Source organism: Episyrphus balteatus, chromosome 2 (genome assembly GCF_945859705.1).
Source record: "Episyrphus balteatus chromosome 2, idEpiBalt1.1, whole genome shotgun sequence".
Taxonomy (NCBI): domain Eukaryota; kingdom Metazoa; phylum Arthropoda; class Insecta; order Diptera; family Syrphidae; genus Episyrphus; species Episyrphus balteatus.
Window position 1 is genome coordinate 61,289,300 of NC_079135.1, and position 20,970 is coordinate 61,310,269.

Below are 20,970 nucleotides of genomic sequence, written 5' to 3' on the forward strand. Positions count from 1 at the left end.
TTAAGTAAACATTTTTAGTATCATTTTAAGTAACCATATGACCAATAGTATTATCACATTGCATTGTTGCTGACACGATGGGAAATGATTTCTTACCAGTTCCCACTGAGTGTTCTTTTTAAGTATAATTATGTATACCTACTTATTTTTTTTGTATTTTATCACCCATTTTTACCTTTCCTACCATATCATATTTCCACCCAACTCCTACTTCTGCGTGAGACCAGACGAAATAAGATCATTTAATAAAAGTTCAATGTTTAGTCTCACGCGCTGAGTGTTCATTATGCTGACTTGTCATTTTTGGCAAAGTACCTTTGAATGATCGGCATAATGGGCACTCGCTGTCCAACCACTTTCAAGTGAACATCTTAGTCAAATAAAATTGTAATCAATATTAATAAGAAAATATAAGTCATCTTATTCAAATAAAATTGTAATCAATATTAATAAGAAAGTATAAGTGGTTTTCTCATTTAACATACAAGGTTCTAAAGTTTAAAGAACATTTGGCGACCGTGACAGGACTTACTAAAAGAGTTTAGTGGCCTGTAAATTATTAAAATAAAATAAAATAAAATAAAAGAAAACAGTGTTGTGAAGTGAGTCGTTATTAAGAAGACTAAAAAAGAAAAAAAAAAGAGAAAATAAGTTCCTTTCAATTACTAACAATTCAATATAAAAAATAATTAAAATGGTGGCTACAATTGAGGAACTTACCAATCAGCAAGAAGCTGTAGGAAAAGAAATCTGTACACTTGCTCGCAATTACGGAAAGGATGGTCCAGGAAGGAAAACCCTGGATTATTTAAATGCGCGGTGGACACCTTGGCGTGGTGCATAGGCTGGAGTTTCAAAGATTCATCTGACCTGTTGACTTGGAGCAATCTAAATTGACAGTGATTTTGAGGAGTTACGACTAAGAACTGCCACCCCTAATCCAGGGTGTTACGTAACCGTGCCTATTGGATGGTTTGCAGCCAGGGGTATCCGGCTGTATTCTAACGGTGCCTCTTTGAAACCGGGTCGAATCAAAGTGTAACCAAGACCTTACCATATTATGCGGAGCTCTAATATGGCGGACCTACCTTTCTCTAGCTACTCGTGGGATTTATATGTCAAAAAAATATAACAACAACAAAAACTATAAAAAATTCCTCATTGAGCGGGATGCCACCGCGGATGAAATTGCGGATCGGATGGAGAGAAATCTTCATGGAGACGATTCGAGACCGAGAAGTAGTAAGGACCACAGGAGAAAACCTCCTAGGGACGAACGAAACCGGGCAGATAGAAGAGAAGCATCTACTTCAAGTCGAAGGAGAACACCTCCTAGACGAAGAGAAAATGCTACTCGAACTACATCCTCTACTCGCCAAGAGAGAACACCTCCCAGGCGATCTAGAGATGTAGCCAAAGCCAAAGATGGCACCAGGGATAGGAACACCCCATCCTCAAAATCAGCTTCCGAAAAATGCCAAAAGAAGCCAAGCAGAAGCCAGAAGGCAAAAGATAGAGTTCTTCCGAAACGGGGCGAACCAGGTGGCCTGGATGATCCCTTCAGGAAGGGTCTAAGTGGAGCGGCTACAAGGCGGTACCTCGATCTTTTGGCGGAAGGGAAAACCCCTGAAGAAGCCAAAAGGAGGGTGGAGGAAAGGAGAGCTGAACTTTTAGCTGAGTCCCCAAAAGCCAGGGACAAGGTAAGAGGAAAAATCACCATATTACCCCTCCCCAAAGGGAAGAGGTGAAAAAACCAAGATTGGGCAACTCAGCAGAAGCGGGATCAAACACCGCGCTGAATACCAGCAAGAGACCACTGTCGTACGCCAATACCACCAAAAGCGTAAGGATAGCTATTCTACCAAAAGAATATCCTGACGCAACTCTTGGTACCGATGAACTGACAGCACTCGAGGAGGCGATCATTGAGGAAGTGTCTTTAGGCTGGAAACATAAGCTACAGTTTAACGGGATTCACTTTAAAACAGGCCTGCTCGTTGTAGACTATGCTGGTCTACAAACAGCGGACTGGCTTAAAGAGAAAGCCGCAAGACTTAGCACTTGGAAGGGCACTGCTCTGGTTGCATGCTTGGGAGAAAACATTCCCAAGTTGCATACCATAACGATGTTCCTTCCAAGAAGTAAGGATCAGGAGGACCAGAAATCTTTAGCCCTGATTGAAGCTCAAAATGATGGACTTTGTGTTAAAGCATGGAAAATCATCAAGAGCAAGGCGGAAGGCAAAGGCAAACTACTGGTGGCAAAGATCGACACCAACTCTGCCAAAACCATTACAAATGCAGGTCATGAACTGCATTTTAAGTTCGGGAAAATCCCCATAACTGGCCTCAGGAAAAATAATGTAGAGGCAAACACACACCATCAAGGTAATGACCCAACTACCTCTGACTCCACAGACCAACCTCCAACCACCAACCAAACCCCAAAAACCCCCCATCCAATAAATCCTATTCCCTTACCACCACCACCACCACCACCACCACCACCACCACCACCACCACCACCCCCTCCAAGTATTCCAGTAGTACAGGTAAACCAAGATGCCGAGATGGAGAAAGGCTCAGTGAACGGTGAAGATGAGGGCATGGACCTCTCTCCGTTACGAGTGAGCCCGGATGAAGCGCTTCCAACTGAAAAGGAGGAAGAACATCTGCTTGCAGATGAAGGGGCATTTGCCCCGATTCTGTAAGCAAAATGACCGGACGCGGGATCAGTGCCAGGCTAGCCCAAGTTAACGTCCACCATGCTAAAGCGGCTTCGGCTTTCATAGCAAGGAAATTCACGGCGGATAACCTGGGGTTAGTGCTGATCCAAGAACCCTGGATTAACGGGGGTCAAGTAAGGGGCCTAACAAGTAAGGACTCCAATTTAATATGGGACACGAGAAGCACCTCGCCCAGAACATGCATAATGATCAGAAATAATATAAATTTTATATGTCTTTCAGAATTTATGACGCGGGACCTTGTTCCAATACAAGCCCAGATATACATCGAGGACAATCCCTGCACGATGGTTGTAGCTGCAGCATACTTTGCGGGTGATGATGACGACATACCGCCTGCTGAAGTACAGAAGCTGGTTGACTACTGCAACAATAAAAAACTACCGTTGTTGGTTGGATGCGACGCCAACGCTCACCATACAACGTGGGGTAGTTCCGATATTAATCAAAGGGGTGAGTACCTTTTAAATTTTATTATCGAAAAAAATCTAGATACATTCAATGTAGGGAATACCCCAACTTTTGTAACTAGAACTAGAAACGAAGTGTTAGACTTGACATTCGGAACCCCGAATGTAAGCAGCTTAATAAGGGATTGGAAAGTTTCCAACGAACCCTCACTGTCTGATCATAGAATAATAACGTTTAACCTTGAAGGCCTTCAAACAGAGAATACCTCTGGAAGAAATTCAAGAAAAACGAACTGGAATATCTACAAAACTGCTCTAAAGAGCAACCTTGAACAAATTGGTCCAGCTAGAACGACAACAAGCCACTATGAGTTGGAGCAAATAGTTAATGAGGTCAGTGGGGCAATAAATGAGGCGTTCGAACTCAGTTGCCCTATAAAGCCCATGAAAAGACAGAAAGATGCACCTTGGTGGAACAAAAATCTGTCAAAACTAAGATCCAGTGTAAGAAAACTCTTTAATGAGGCGAAAAGAACCGGAGAGTGGAATCAGTACAGGACAGAACTGACTAACTACAGCAAAGAAATAAGAAGAGTCAAAAGAAACAGTTTTAGGACCTTCTGTGAGAGTATCTCCTCTACTCCTGCTGCAGCAAGACTGCATAAAGCACTAGCAAAAGAAAAAACTATAAAATCGCTAGCTCTGCGTAAACCGGACGGCAGTTTTACTGAAAACGAAGAGCAAAAGTCAACACTGTTACTAAACACTCATTTTCCGGGAAGCTCTCCACTGATAGGCCTCCAAATAGAGAGAATACCTCCTATGCCTAATCGTGAAGACTGGAAGATAGCTTCAACTATCTGTTCAGGAAATAGGATTGAATGGGCAATAAATACCTTTCAACCCTTCAAGTCACCCGGAGTGGATGGCATCTTTCCCGCACTTCTACAAAGAGGTAAAGAAGAATTAATGCCACAGCTAATTAGCATTCTGCGAAGCAGCGTAGCACTTGGGTATATACCAAGTCTGTGGAGAAGAGCTAAAGTAATTTTCATTCCCAAAATAGGAAAGAAGGATACAACCCATCCAAAGTCATTCAGGCCAATAAGCTTAACATCTTTCCTACTGAAGACATTGGAAAAATTAATTGACAACTTCATAAGATCAGAAGTACTCATAAAAATGCCTCTGAATAATCGCCAACATGCCTACAGGGCAAGTAAGTCAACTGAAACTGCTCTATACGAATTAACGAACACCGTACAAAAAGCATTAAATGTTAAAGAAACTGCACTATGTGCCTTCCTAGATATAGAGGGGGCCTTTGATAACACCTCTCATGAATCAGTATCTAAGGCTCTTGTAAGAAAGTGTGTTCCGGCCACCATTACAAAATGGATAGAGAAAATGTTGAGCACAAGAACGGCAGAGGCAACTACAGGTGTAACAACACAGAAAATCATCACAACAAGAGGATGTCCACAGGGAGGGGTTTTATCACCCTTGCTGTGGAGCCTTGTAGTGGATGAATTACTGGAACATCTTACATCCCTGGGTATTCGATGTCTTGGTTTTGCTGACGATATTGTAATAACCGCCTACGGGAAGTTCGAGGAGACCCTTTGCGATATCATCCAAAGAGGACTTTCAGCTACAAGTAAATGGTGTTTAACGGTGGGGCTTAATATCAACCCAGCAAAAACTACAATTGTACCATTCACAAGGAAACGGCTTTTGCCTCATATCAGACCTATCCAGCTAGCTGGTAAGGTCATTGAACTAAAGAGAGAGGTAAAATATCTAGGTATCACACTAGACAGTAAACTCCTCTGGAATAAACACTTAGAAATAACAGTCGGGAAAGCCACAAAAGCCCTTATGATATGCCGAAGACTGGCAAATAAATCATGGGGGTGCAAACCAAATATCCTAAGGTGGATGTATACCATGATGGTGAGACCCATTATCACCTACGGTGCGGTTGTTTGGCACAAAAGAACCGAACTAGTTACAACTAAAAAGACATTAAACAAAGTTCAAAGATTGGCCTGCTTATGCATTACTGGCTCAATGAGAACTTGCCCTACAGCAGCAATGGAAGTCATCCTCCACTTAACACCACTCCATGAAGTAATAAGTAGTACTGCTAACGGAACAATCTTGAGATTTGCAAAAGAGGGAACTGGTACGGGCAAGAGTATTGGTCTCAAAGAAAGGGACTCAATATCGAACACCACAGTTAAAAACCTCCTTGACATCCCAAGAGATTGCATGATCAAGAAATACAATTTTGAGAAAAACTTTCAAACACAGTTTAGTAGCAAGGCAAAGTGGGTAAGTGAATCCACGAACTACACTTTCAATGCAAACGCCATCAAGTGGTACACTGATGGATCGAGAACAGCTGATGGAACTGGAGCAGGAATATTTGGGCCTAGAACCAAAATTTCCATTCCAATGGGACAGTTTCCTAGCATTTTTCAAGCGGAAATCAACGCTATAGATAAATGCGCAGAACGTAATCTCGAAAGAAAATACAAAAACCAAAACATTGTCATAATGTCTGATAGCCAGGCCGCACTTAAAGCTATAAACTCATACGCCATCAACTCCAAACTCGTATGGGAATGTGTGAAGAAGCTGAACGAGCTTGGCAAGGCAAATAAAATAACACTGTACTGGGTTCCCGGACATGTTGGAGTACAAGGGAACGAAGTAGCAGACTCCTTAGCAAAAGCAGGTGCAACCGCACCTCTTATGGGCCCAGAACCATATTGCGGAATTGGAGACAGCACGATCAAACAAATGATAAAAACCGATGAGGAGGCCAAACGAACTAAAATTTGGAAAGAGACTCCTAAACTCAGACAGGCGAAATCACTACTTGGGAATTACAACCAAAAAAGATTTAAAACCTGCATTAACCTGAGTAGAAACAACCTGAGAATAATAACAGGGATCCTTACAGGCCACTGCAAGCTGAGAAAACACCTCAACAACATTGGCCTGGCAGACAGTGCCACCTGTAGATTCTGCAACAATAATGAAGAGACACCAGAACACATACTGGGCAACTGTGAAGCACTAATGCACAATCGACACAGATACCTGGGCCAGCACCAGGTAACAAGTAAAGATCTACCGTCGATAGAAATACTCCAGTTAATCAAATACCTAAAAAGTATCAAACTGGAGACTGTACTGTAAGTAGTTAATTGCAGCCAAATTTGGGGGCACAATAGACCTTTAAGGTCGCAGTGCAACTTTCCCCCACAACACAACACACATTCAAGATTAAATGAATTATGGGAAGTATTCGACAATGTTGATAGCGAGATAAGAGACAATTATCCGCAGGTAACTGAACGCGAATACTTCACTAAAGGTTTTTACGATGGGGTAAAAAAAATTCATGATCAAATGAAAGATGACATCATCAAGCGGTTTGCAGTAGCGGAAGAAGAAAAATCTGATGGGGTTATAGAGGAGACCGCAGCAGTCCATCCTCAGCCGGAGCAGCTAAAAGGAGTCCTCGTAGGACCAGCAGCCGTTAAGCCCCCAGCAGGTCATTCAGAGGGAGTTACCGCAGCAATTTCCAAATTTAACATACCACCAGGGCTGACAATAAAGCCCACTTTAATAGATGACACCAGTGTAAAGGTCAACAGGATGACTACGGATAGCAAATTCCGATTACTCTGCAAAATATTTCAAGGAGGTCTTGAAATTGCGGGAAACTTTACCGCAAGAATTTAACCAAAAAACAAAAACCCTAATGACCAATTGGGATGAAATAACAAAGGCATATAGACGACTTGGAGGCGATGCAGCTGTAGAAGATATACAGCTTTACTTTGAGCTCCAGGATGAATTAGATTTGAGGATCACCTGGCTACCAACTAATACATTGCCAGCTGAAACAGTTCAAATGAATCAAGGACGAGCAACAACAATCAAGCTTCCAAAAATTGAGAAATTCGATGGAAGCTATCTTAATTAGCCGCAGTTCTTCGATCTATACAAACAAATGGTGCACAACCAACCAATTGCACCGGCTCAAAAATTATACTTTTTAAAGACAAATCTTACTGGAGATGCCCAATACCTCATTCAACATTTCCATGCCACTGATGACAATTATGAATTGGCTTGGAACACTCTAGTTGACAGGTTCAACAACAAGCGGTTGCTGTTATCCGCTCAGTTAAGTCGATTGTTCCAATCAAATACCATCGTAGACACTGTCAGAAGTCTCAAGAGGCTGCATGATACAACAAAGGAAGTCATTTAAGCCATCAACAATCTCGGTTATGACACCAGTGGATGGGACCCATTAGTTGTACATCTATTGCTGGAAAAAATGGACAAAGACACCCGAATGCTTTTCGAGGAATCCCTACAAGCACCAAGAATAACACCAACTCTAACCCAATTACTGGAATTTGTCGAATGCAGGTTCCAAGCCCTGGAGACGGTGAAACCAGATGAAAGGAAGAAAGCGGTAACCACCGCATCTGAAAATAGGGAAGTTGCAAATTGTCCATATTGTAAAACTAATAATCATAAGATCTTTAATTGTAAAAAATGTATTAATCTTTCAGTTGAGGATCGCAATCAGCAGGTGCGCAAGCTTCAACTTTGCACCAACTATTTGCAAGGACATCGTTTCCCATCGTGCCAGCAACAACGTAGATGCAAGGTTTGCAACGGGAAACACAACACTTTACTACACTATCCAAATAAAAAAGATGTCAACGTAAAAAACCCAGCATCCGGTAAGTGTGATAATATTATTGGTCGGGTGGGTGAGTTTCCTTCAGGGTCCCATAATAACAATTCTCTAGGGGTCGTATTAAAGGGTCGCGAGGTATATCTCGCCCCGGCGATTGTGAACGTCGTGAATTCAAAAGGAACTCGTATTCCTTGTCGTGCTATGTTAGACTCGGGATCTCAATTACATTTTATTACAACATCCCTAGCCCAGCAGTTAGGGAACATAAAGCGAAGAAAGGACATTCCGATTAGCGGAATTGGAGGCAGGGAAAGTCAGGCCAATTTCGTAATAAATGTTCATTTAGAATCCAGAACTTCATCATATAAAAGAATCATTGAGACCAGTATAATGCCAAAAATAAGTGATTATATGGCAACTGCATCTCTGGATAGGCAAACTTTGCAATTGCCCTCCAATATTCTTCTTGCTGACCCTAACACAATTAGTTCCAACCGCATAGACTTGTTAATTGGAGCGAGTTATTCTTCGAGCTTCTTTTGCCGGGAGAATTTAAAATCTCAAACAGTCTTCCTCTATTGCGGAATACTAGATTAGGATGGGTTTTAGCAGGAAGCGCTGTAGATTCTTCCCAAAATTCTCATTGTCATTCAGTGTCAAAACCTAGTCTGAGAACACTAGATAAAATGGTCCGATCACTGTGGGAAAGTGAAAATTTTGAAGTTGAATCGAAGGTCTGCAGCGAAGAAGAATTTAAATGTGAAAAACATTTTAATGATAACGTGGAAACAACACGCCAGGGTCAGTACATAGTACGACTTCCTTTTAAGAAAGACCCAAACCAAACATTAGGAGGTTCAAAAGAAATTGCAAAGAAGCGTTTTTATTCATTAGAAAGAAAACTAGAAAAAAATGCAGACCTCAAAAAAAGTTACACAAACTTCATGGAGGAATATGAGCGTCTAGGTCATATGACTGCAATTCAAGAGCTTGACATATAAAAGTCAAATTATTTTCTTCCACACCATTGTGTAATTAAACCCGAAAGCTCATCAACAAAGCTCAGGGTGGTTTTCGATGCTTCTGCAAAGACGACATCTGGGTATTCACTTAATGACACCCTCATGGTTGGTCCAACAGTCCAATCAGATTTATTTTCAGTTATAGCCAATTTCAGATTACATAAATATGTATTCACTGGCGATATTAGCAAAATGTATCGTCAAATACTCATTCATCCAAAGGATAGAGCATATCAGCACATTTTATGGAGGCCAGATCCTAAGAGCACATTAAGAACATACCAGCTCAACACAGTTACGTATGGAATGGCGTCTGCCTCTTATTTATCTACAAGATGTTTGGTCAAATTAGCAGATGATTTTCAACATATATATCCTAATGCATCAAAAATTATTACAAAAAATATCTATGTGGATGACTGCCTAACAGGAGCAGATTCTCTTGAGGAAGCCAAGTTGCTTCTCAATGAAACAATAAAATTATTAAGTCAAGGAAATTTTAATTTAACCAAATTTTGTTCAAATGATCCACGTATTCTAGAAAATATTCCAATGGAAGATCGAGAAAGAATGTTAACAATCTATCAGTCGGAGGTCATTAAAACCCTTGGTTTGGTTTGGGACCCAATTGAAGACACATTCAAATTTTGCTACAAGTACAATGCACCCAATGATTTAAAGATTACCAAACGCCGCGTTCTTGCCGACTTGGGAAAATTCTTCGATCCCTTGGGATTGATAGGCCCAGCCATATAACTAGGAAAAATATTTCTACAAGAACTTTGGAAATCTAAGATATTGTGGGATGAGAATCTGCCTCAAGAACAGGCTTATAAGTGGGTAAACTATTTATCAGAATTTTCTTCTTTGCATGAAATTAATATCCCACGCCTTATCTTAATAGACGAAATTAGAAGTGCATGCATTTTCCGATAGTAGTGAAAGCGCATATGGCGCATGCATTTACTTAAAATCTATTGATAATGAAGGGAAAGTTTTTGTTCAATTGTTATGTTCAAAATCTCGTGTCGTTCCCTTAAAGGCGACAACTATAGCTCGGTTAGAGCTTCAGGCGGCTGTCCTAATGGTTGAATTAGTGCAAAAATCCTTCCAATAATCAGTAGGACGATCACATCAGTCAGTTATTACACAGACTCTACAACGGTTTTAACATGGGTAAAGGCACCTTCCTATACTTGGGAGACATATATAGCAAATCGTGTAGCAAAAATCCAATCGAAATCAGATTTGAATCATTGGAATTATGTAAAGGGAATATTAAATCCAGCAGATCTTATATCGCGTGGGTTAGGAATGCGCAATCTTGTAAGATCAACCATTTGGTTCAATGGCCCTGAGTTTTTAAGACAAACTTCAAGTATACAAATGGAGTATTCGATTCCAGAAGAAATCTCTGGGCATCGAAGGCCAAAGACAGTGCTAAATATGTCAATCCAAAATGATATAATAAATTCAATCAACCATAAAAACTCGTTTTTTACACTGCAGAAAATTTTTGCACATTGCTATAGATTCATGATGAATTTTAATTTTCGCTGCAAAGGAAACAGAAGAACTGGTTCTTTAACCGCGGAAGAAATCCAGAAAGGAACGCATTTGTTATGGAGGATTGTTCAATTAAGTGTTTTTCCCGAAGAGTATAAGGCACTTCAGGCAGGGAAACCTCTCCGCAATACCTCTAGCATAATTTCGTTAAGCCCATATTTTGATAAAACAACAATGTTAATACATGTGGGTGGAAGACTTAAAAATGCTGAAATTCCTTCCCAAGCAAAAAATCAAATATTACTCCCAAAAAATAATATAGTTACCACATTACTCTTAGATCACTTACATAAAAAACATCTACACGTTTCCCATAGAACACTTGTATCTATCTCTCGGCAACAATTTTGGATTTTGAGTGTAGGAAGAGAAACACAAAAGGTACTCTCTAAATGCATCCAATGTTTCCGTGCGAAACCCAAATCCATAGATCAATTAATGGGTAATCTACCTAAGGAAAGAATCGTACCTTCTCGCCCATTCTATTATTCAGGGGTGGACTTTTGTGGGCCAATACGAACACATTATAATATTCGAGGGAAAACTCCAACAAAATCGTATCTTGCAGTATTTGTATGCTTTTCAACAAAAGCTATTCATATTGAAGTTGTATGCAACCTTACTACTGAATCATTTATTAACTGCTTGAAACGATTTGTAGGAAGACGAGGTGTATGCCATACTATATTCTGTGACAATGCCACAAACTTTGCAGGGGCAAGAAACCAATTAAAAGATTTTCAAGATTTTCTTGATTCGTCTGAAACTCAATCATCGATTAATTCAAATTGTTTAAAAATGGGAATTAACTGGAAACACATTCCACCACGTTCTCCCCATTTCGGAGGCCTTTGGGAGGCCGCTGTTAAATCCGCAAAAACATTGTTTTTAAAATATTTAGGAGAAGCGTCTTTAACTTATGAAGAGCTTTCCACAGTTGTGATTCAAATTGAATCTATCTTGAATTCACGCCCACTTACACCTAATTCCTCAGATCCTAATGACATGCAGGCATTGACTCCCGGTCATTTTTTAATTGGTGCTCCGTTGACATCGCTTCCAGAACCTGACATAACTGATCATAACATCTCAAGATTAGACAAATTTCGTCAGATTCAGAATATTCAACAGCATTTTTGGCAAAGATGGTCAAATGAATACCTCCATCTTCTTCAACAGAAATTAAAGTGGAAGGTGGAATCCAAAAATCTAGAACCTGGAACAATGGTTGTTTTAAAAGATGCACACCAGCCTCCAATGAAATGGAAACTCGGACGTGTAATCGAAGTTGTCAAGGGAACAGACGGATTAGTACGAGTGGCATATGTTAAGACTGAAACCGGCACATATCAACGAGCTGTTCAAAATCTTTGTCCCCTACCGATTGACCATAAAGAGCAGCAAAAGGATGCTGCACAAATCCCAATAAAAAAACAACCCCTGATGAGATTAAGAAGTGGGAGATACCTCCGTAACTCTTTAACATCATAATTATGCTTCATGTTGCTATTGTTCCCATTAGCTGCCTCTTCAGATACCGAACCAATAAGAATAACCCAATTTGACCATCCCACAGGGATTTATTTTGAAGATATAGGTAGTGCGAGCACCGTTAATAGTTTTTGGAACATTTATATATTTTTTAATTTATCATCATATTGGCTAGAGCTAGGAGAAGTGAAATCTTATTTACAGAGAATGGATAATATTTGTTTAGATGAATTGAAAATTAATCCGTATTGTTTGCCTACAGTAACAGCTCTCAAACAAAGAGTTATAGCAATCGAATCAAACAATGACCTCATTCATAATTATCATACTTCTTACAATAAAAGGATAAGAATTGCTAGATCTCCTTTCGATTTTATAGGAAACGTGGCACATAGCTTATTTGGGGTATTGGATCAAGATGATGCTAAGGACATACAGCACCAAATCTCTTTGGTGAACCAAGATGAACAGCATCTCGTGCATCTCTTTAAAAAGCAGAGCTCAATCGCAGATTCAACCGTAAATCTGCTTAAACGAAATAATCTGCAACTCAGTCAGCAATATCAAGGTTTTAAAACCATGTTCGAAAAATCCTTAAACAGCATTGAAAAGCATCAAGAAATAATCGATGTCAGTCAGCGCTTTTCTGCATTAACTTCATATTTGATTTTGTCAATTTCAAACCTCGAAAGAGTGCAAGACACATTACTTGACGTTCTTCTTAGTCTTAATAATGTCAAAATGAATCCTCATTTTATTTCGCCGTCACAATTTATTAAACAGCTCCAAATTATTCGGAACAACATTCCGTCCCATCTTAACATTCCGACAGCATCTGTATTAGATATTTTTAAGCTGTCATCTATTAAAGGACGAAGTCTTAATGACTCAATAGTATTTGAAATGATGATCCCTTTGGTTGATAACCAAGAATTTCAGCTTTTTAATTTAGTTCAGTTTCCTCTATTTCAAAATGATTCAAGTTTCATAATAGAATTATCATCCCCTTATTTAGCAGTCACTGCAACAAGAGATAGGTATTTTGAATTAACAGAAAATCAGCTATCATCATGCCATTTCCTCTCAACGAAAAATTTTGTCTGTAACCAACAACTACCAACAATGATTCATCGAGACAGCGGTATAAGTTGTGAAGTCTCGCTTCTGAATCATTTGAGTAGTGCTTTAAGTCACTGTTGTTTAACGAGATCCATCTCTCAAGATCGATGGGTAAGCCTAAGAAGTTCCAATACTTGGATATTTGCTCTTAAGGAGGCTGTAACTGGTTTATTGGTGTGTGAAGGAATAACAAAAAGTCTAACCCTAAGTGACAGTGGTTTTATAGAATTTTTGATACCATGTATTTTAAAACTTCCACACATAGTGATAAATGGTCGAGTCTTTAGCAATACCACCTTAAAAGACTCATTTGTTCCCTCTATTAAAATTTCTGAGTCAATTAAAGGTAAAATACCGATGAAAAATATGAACATCATAACATCCTCGAGCAATGAGACTAATTTTAAAGAGATAGAAGATTTAAAAGGCAAAATTAGTGAAGTTGATAAAGACCTAGATAATGATACCTGGGTAAATTCTATAAATACGCACGATTACCATCATTATAGCATGAGCTTCATATTATTCCTTACAATGATTGGATTCATCATTTTTTATTTTATTAAAAAAAAGAAAACCCAAACCACTTCCTAGAAGAAGCGCTCCTCGTTTTGAAATAGACACACAATTTTAAATTTTTTGAGGGATTAGATCCCTCAAAAGGGGGGAGTATGTTAAGTAAACATTTTTAGTATCATTTTAAGTAACCATATGACCAATAGTATTATCACATTGCATTGTTGCTGACACGATGGGAAATGATTTCTTACCAGTTCCCACTGAGTGTTCTTTTTAAGTATAATTATGTATACCTACTTATTTTTTTGTATTCTATCACCCATTTTTACCTCTCCTACCATATCATATTTCCACCCAACTCCTACTTCTGCGTGAGACCAGACGAAATAAGATCATTTAATAAAAGTTCAATGTTTAGTCTCACGCGCTGAGTGTTCATTATGCTGACTTGTCATTTTTGGCAAAGTACCTTTGAATGATCGGCATAATGGGCACTCGCTGTCCAACCACTTTCAAGTGAACATCTTAGTCAAATAAAATTGTAATCAATATTAATAAGAAAATAAAAGTCATCTTATTCAAATAAAATTGTAATCAATATTAATAAGAAAGTATAAGTGGTTTTCTCATTTAACATACAAGGTTCTAAAGTTTAAAGAACACTATGTACTTGATCAATCATCGAGTGCTTGCTTCTAAAACCGAACTATTGTTCAGGTATAGGACCTCTTTCTTCTATTATTGGCTGAAGACGCTGAAGAAATATTCTCTCAAAGACCTTCGACACTACAGGAAGAAGTTAAATAGGCCTGTACGATTTCTTTTCGTGAGATGGTTTTCCAAGTTTCAATTCCATTATTACTCCTGCGACTTTCCATTGGTTTGGAATATATTCTAACCTAAGATTGGCATTAATTAAGTGGTGCTTTTTTTCACTTTAGCTTCTTAATTTCTATGTTTAATTCGGCGAGCGTAACATTTCTTGTAATGAAGCTTTCTTACTTACTAACTTAGGGTGACCAGCGCCGTAAAGCGGCTACAATCCGCTGTGGATTTGGGCCTCAACCAACAAGCTTCGCCAGCCAGCTCTATCCTTAGCTCGCTGCTTCCAGTTGCGCACGCCAAGTTGATTGAGGTCCCCTTCCACTTGGTTACGCCACCTCAGACGAGGTCTTCCTCTACTGCGCCGTCCCTCTGGGTGGGAGTCGAAAACTTTCCGGGCCGGAGCATTGTTGTCCATGCGCTCCACGTGACCTAGCCATCTCGCTGGCGGTGCACCTTCACTCTTTTGGCTAGGTAAGCGTCCTTGTTCAACCCGTAAAGCTCGTTGTTGTATCTTCTTCTCCAATCACCATCAATACACACGGGACCAAAAATGGCACGAAGAACTTTTCTCTCGAAACAATCCAAGATGTTTTCATGCTCGTTGTTGTATCTTCTTCTCCAATCACCATCAATACACACGGGACCAAAAATGGCACGAAGAACTTTTCTCTCGAAACAATCCAAGATGTTTTCATCCGCCTTCGTTAAAGTTCATGTTTCTGCACCATATAGCAGGACTGGGATGATAAGAGTCTTGTATAGGGGCACCTTAGTTGCTCGAGAGAGGGCTTTGCTGGTCAATTGCCTTCTCTGACGTTGTTGTCCGTGTTTATAGCGGAGCCTAGGTAGACGAGGTCCTTTACTACCTCGAAGTTAAGGCTGTCGATGGTGACGTTCTGTCCAATGCGTCGGTGTTGAGTATCCTTTTTAGACGACAGCATATACTTGGTTTTGCCCTCATTGACCCTTAAACCCATTTTTGCCGCTTCCGTTTCGATGCTTACAAAAGCGCCATTGAAATCACTCTGAGTTCTTCCGATTATGTCAATATCGTCGGCATATGCAAACAGCTGGATGGACTATTGAAAGATAGTGCCACTAGTGTTGACGTTTGAGTTCTGTATAATTCTTTTACGGACGATGTTAAAGAAGTCGCTTGACAGTGCGTCGCCTTGCCTAAAACTTATAACTTTTAAACTAAGGGTGGGCTAACGAAAAAAAGTGATGTAATTAGTTGGAATTAGAATTTTTAGTTGAGGAAAAATGAAAAAAGGATAAATTTGACACTGAAAGAAACAAATTTTGATTTCTTTGAAGTTGGTACTTTGAAAAAAGTTTTTTGTTATAACTTTTAAACTAAGGGTGGGCTAACGAAAAAAAGTGCTGTAATTAGTTGGAATTAGAATGGTTAATTGAGGAAAAATGAAAAAAGGATAAATTTTACACTGAAAAAAACAGACTTTGATTTTTAAGAAGTTGGTACTTTGAGAAAAGTTTTTTTTTATAACTTTTAAACTAAGGGTGGGCTAACGAAAAAAAGTGATGTAATTAGTTGGAATTAGAATTTTTAGTTGAGGAAAAATGAAAAAAGGATAAATTTTACACTGAAAAAAACAGACTTTGATTTTTAAGAAGTTGGTACTTTGAGAAAAGTTTTTTGTTATAACTTTTAAACTGAGGGTTGGCTAACGAAAAAAGTGATGTAATTAGTTGGAATTAGAATGGTTTATTGAGGAGAAATGAAAAAAAGATAAATTTTACACTGAAAAAAAAAAATGTTTGATTTTTAAAAAGTTGGTACTTTGAAAAAAGTGTTTTTTCGTGTTCTGAAAAAACAAACACTTTACACCATATCATATTTGTTGTTACTTTTGAAATACGTTTCGATATATTTTACTAAGCATGTAGCTTTTCTAGGTACTTATATGGCAAACAAAACAAAAAATTGATTTTGAGACTTGAAAAATTATTCGTTTGTTGTGGCTTTTAATGTTAAATGTCAACTTAAGCTTCTTAACAGGAATGTTATATGGACTACATTCAATCGAGTAAAAATGTTAATTCAAATTAAAAACATTTGAGGCGCAATGCAAACACCAGTGAATTTAATTGTTCTTAATTATAAATGAAAAAAGGGTCACTGAGGTGTATACGTACTTTTTTTTTGGTGTGGTGGATAAAAACTAATTCTTCTATAATTTTTAAACTAAGCTTACGATAGCAAAAATAAAAGTTGGGCTATCTTGGGCTAACTTTGGGCAAACAAACCACGGTTTTAAACTAAGGATTTTTTCACAGGAAAAAATTTAAATTTTTTCGTTTTCTGATATGAAAAAAGATTTTTGTTGTATCTTTTGAAAAAATAGTGCAGTCAACAAGAAAAAAAGTTGGGCTATCCTGGGGTAACGTTGGGCAATCGAACCACAGTGCAAAACCAAAAATTTTTTCACAGAATAAAAAAAATTTTTTTTTTGTGATTTTTGAGGTGAAAAAAAAATTAATTCCGTAATAATTTTAAAACTAAGGGTGGGCTAACGAAAAAAAATCTTGGGCTATCCTGGGCTAACCTTGGGCAATCGAACCATATAGGTTTGAAAACAAAATTTGCATTTGGGGGTGCCAGCTTCACATAGCCTCGCTTTCCATAGTTAGATCCTTTACCTGCCATCAAAATTTCTAGGTAATTTTTAGCTTCGTGGTTCTTAAAATCTGATATCATCTTTTTAAGCAAATTACTTAGATGATTAAGGATAGCTTTGTGTTGAGGAGCACGAGTTTGTTGGCATTTCGTGCGTGCTTTTCGCTTTTCTTTAAGTAAAGTATGTCTTTTACCTCTTGGGGATATTTAGCGTCTTTGTACTCTGAAATTTCTCTTTGGCAAGGGGTATTGTTCCATGTGGTAAGGGGTATTGTATCAAGCTCAAGAGGTGTCTGTAGTGATACCCTTAATTCCACATTATCCTCAATATCTCTCTTAAAGCCTTTCCAGTTAGTTTTACCGTTCGTTAGCCTAGGTGGTATTTCAATCTTAACAAGACTTTCGCTAATGGTGAGAATAACGGGAGAGTGGTTAGAGAAAAGATTAAAGCATTCAGTTATTTTAATTCGATTTGATAGTATTCCCCTGACTATAAATAAATCAATCAGGTTGGTTTCCCAGTAGAATGAAAGTCACAATTATTCTCCATACCGGCTTCGTATAGAGCCCCAAAACGTGTGTTTAGCGTTAAAATCGCCACCAATAATTAACGTTGGTCTAAGTGGTTTTAGTAATTTTGAAAGTTCATTTGTATCGATTTTGTGCCGCGGAGGGCAGTATATTGATGAGATATTCAATACATCATGTTTAGTTTCAACTTGCACACTTATAAGCTGCATCGATTCAAGTTCAAGCTTTAAGCCTTTCGAGTGTTTGATACATTCTGTTATATAATGATGCTCCGCCTCTTGCTTTGTTCGACGGATGAATTGCGTGGTAATCTAGAAAACAGTTTATATTAAAATTTGATTCTTTTTTAACATGGGTTTCTGATATCAGACAAATATCAATATCTTGTTCCCGTATAACCATTTCTAGTTCTCTAAGTCTCTGCCATAATCCATTGCCATTCCACGTAATAATTTAAAGGTTTTCCATCATGTTTTTTTGTATAGCGTTGGGGTCGAATAAAATCTTCTTCTTTAGCCAGCCTATCACATATTCTATTAGGTATTAAGTTTGACCTGATCCTCGAATTTTGACAAAATTAAAGCCAGGCAGTGAGAAAATGCGTCAGGTTCAGGATAATTTATTACGAGTGTAGCTGCCGCTTCGGCGTATGAGCTTACACTTCTTTTCTTTGGAGACGTCTTTGATGTTGATGGCGTTGTATTCTCTTTGCCGGTACTGGGTCTTAATGTATTTACCCTTTTAAGGTGTCTTAGAAATTGGGTTTTCTGTTTCTTTCTTTGGTTTTCTTTGTGTGTGAGTTTTTCTCGGCGTTTTTTGTAACTCTTTGGCAACTTCTTAGCCTCTATAGCTTGCCGGATGACTTCCATTGCAATAAATGCACTTCGCTGGACTTTTGCTATTTCCGGTACAATCTGCAGTTAAATGTTTTCCCGAGCATTTCACACACCTAGGTTCTTTTTTGCAATAGGTTTGCGTGTGATTGAAAACTTGATAGCGTTTACACTGAGGTACTTGTTTTGTACGGTATCTTAGAGGTTCGATCAACGAGGTTAAGTATTGTTTTGTAGATTTCCTCTAGTCTTTCTGTTTTATCAAACGTGAGTAGGTTGTACCACGACTGTTTCTTAATCTTTTTGTTGTTTTTCCTTCTTGACGATGTTTTCAGCATTTAAAGTCTTATAATTTTGTTCTTTAAGATCACTGATGACATAATTTTTTCGCCACGTCGCACGCGTAGAGGTCTTTCCGATATGTTTTCGTATGTGTACCACTCTACTTTTTCTTCGTTTAGTCTTCGCGAAAGGAGACGATAATTATCGGAGTCTTTTACACAAACTTTCCACTTGTTGTTATTAAACGAGATAACTTTAAAATTCGTCAGCGGTAACGCCTGAACCCCGACAACATTAATCGGTGGCGGTGGGCTTATTTTAACATTATTTTCTTTGTTATTATTTATCGTTTTGTTTATTTACTTCTACATTCACTTCTTCTGTTTCGGAAGAGGATGCACGCTCTGGTGAGAACAAAGCTTTACGTTTTTTTGGTACGTCTTTTTGAGGATCTTTTTGTTTAAATTCTTTATTGAGGGTTCTTGAAACATATAATTCTTAAACAATATTTGTTAACAAAAATAGTATGTAGCAGACTTGTATATTATGCCTGGCAAAACATTTAAATGAAAGTCATAATAGTAGATTTATATTTGGTAATGCAAGCTATTTTGGTCAATTGATTTAAAATGCAAATAAAAAACTTTATTTCATCTTTTATCCAACGTTTCGGCGCTATTCACAACTTCTTCAGGGGTTTTTATTGATCTTAAAATGAACATTATGAACAAATTTTGTTGTTTATTGTTTTATACAATTTGGTAAATTTTTAAAAAACTTACATGTTGTTTTTTTGTTGATTTTTACATTGTTTTTATTTATTAAACTATTTAATAATTAACATTAAAAACAAGAGACTAATAAATTAAAAAGACAAACATAAATTTATCACAGTGTAGTTTCAGGTACTTATGTTATTGCTAATGGTGTTTTCAGTTTTCTCGATCTTCTTGTGTTCATCGTTCTTCTTAGTTTTTGTTGTATCCGCAAGCTTTAGTTGTATTTTTGTTGTTCCGATGTAAGTCAAATTGCACTTTTCCCCTTCTGTCCCCCGCAGCATACCTCATAGACAACGTTGTGTTGTTGGTTCTTTTCAATCGGAGCTTTGGTGTTCGTAAAAATGTTCCTGAGTGTGGCGTATGATGCGCTTTGTTGTTTAATGATCGAATGTAAGCACACTCGTACCCATTTTTGACTAAGGGCCAATTTTTCAATAGTCAGTTAAACAGTCAGTTAGTACTTATTCCCCAGATAGAGAAAAAATCAATTTTTCAACAGTCGGATATAGCTTATTCCTTTAAAAAACATTAAATAGAGGAATAAAACTATCTGCTTCTTTCAGAGACAAATAAAATTTATTCTAAGGAATAATCTGAACAAAAATATGGGTGTTTTCATAAACGTCGGAAATCTGCGTTAGTCCAATCGTCTTTCTGCTTTGCTGCATTAATGAACACACCAATTCTGCAGAATGTTTGCAGGCCTGCGTTGGTACAATTTTCAGCAGTCACTGAGTGTTCATAAACGTCAGAAAAAAAATATAAAAAAATTACCACAGAATGAGTTTTGTTTAAGCAAAAAAATATTTCTTTTTCAGTTCCCGAAAATATTGTTTTTAATAACACGAAAAATTTGTAAGCCGTGTTACATTAGGGTGGATAAAAAAAATACTTTCTTCTAAAAAAAAAAAATTATAAAAACACCGAGTAGTTCACATTTATAGCAAATTATCTATGGAAAAAATATTTTTAATTAGGGTGTTCAAGAAAGTTTTTTTATGCGTTTGAAAAAAAATGATTTTTAGTGCACAGAAAGTTTGTTTAGTGCGTTTTTGCTATAGTAATATTAAATTCATTTTGAGTTAATTAAATTGAATTTGGTTGAATTCCAAGCGTAAATGTTAAATATACCATTTTTCTGAGCCCCCTAATTCGAAAATACCTACCCCTATTTTACATTATATTTCATAAACTATGTTTTACAAACTTTCTCTGCAGAGAAAAAAATTTTTTTTTTGTAATTTATTAAGAAAAAAAAAAATTTGAACCACCCTAATGGAATTTTTTTTCTTCGATAATTTGGTCAAAACAATATCCACGTTGATTTTTTTGGAATTCTTCAAGCAACTGTAGAAGATAACATTTTTTAGAGCCACCCTAATACGAAAAAAATTAATATAAACTCACTACCTCAAAAAACACGATTTCGAAATTTTCTGTGTCATTAAAATTTAAATTTTTCGAAAAATGAAAAAAG

At 37.7% G+C, this 20,970-nt stretch overlaps 2 protein-coding genes across 3 annotated transcripts in view; one reads left to right on the top strand and one right to left on the bottom strand.

Annotated features, from left to right (window-relative positions):
- The window catches only part of LOC129912756 (dopamine D2-like receptor), a 315,611-nt gene that overhangs the window by 251,403 nt on the left and 43,238 nt on the right, over positions 1 to 20,970 (bottom strand). The gene's annotated exons all lie outside the window — the stretch shown is intronic.
- LOC129909462 (uncharacterized) lies at positions 11,275 to 11,967 on the top strand. Its single transcript, XM_055986543.1, has one exon. It carries the CDS (start codon positions 11,275 to 11,277, stop codon positions 11,965 to 11,967), a length of 693 nt encoding a protein of 230 aa, XP_055842518.1.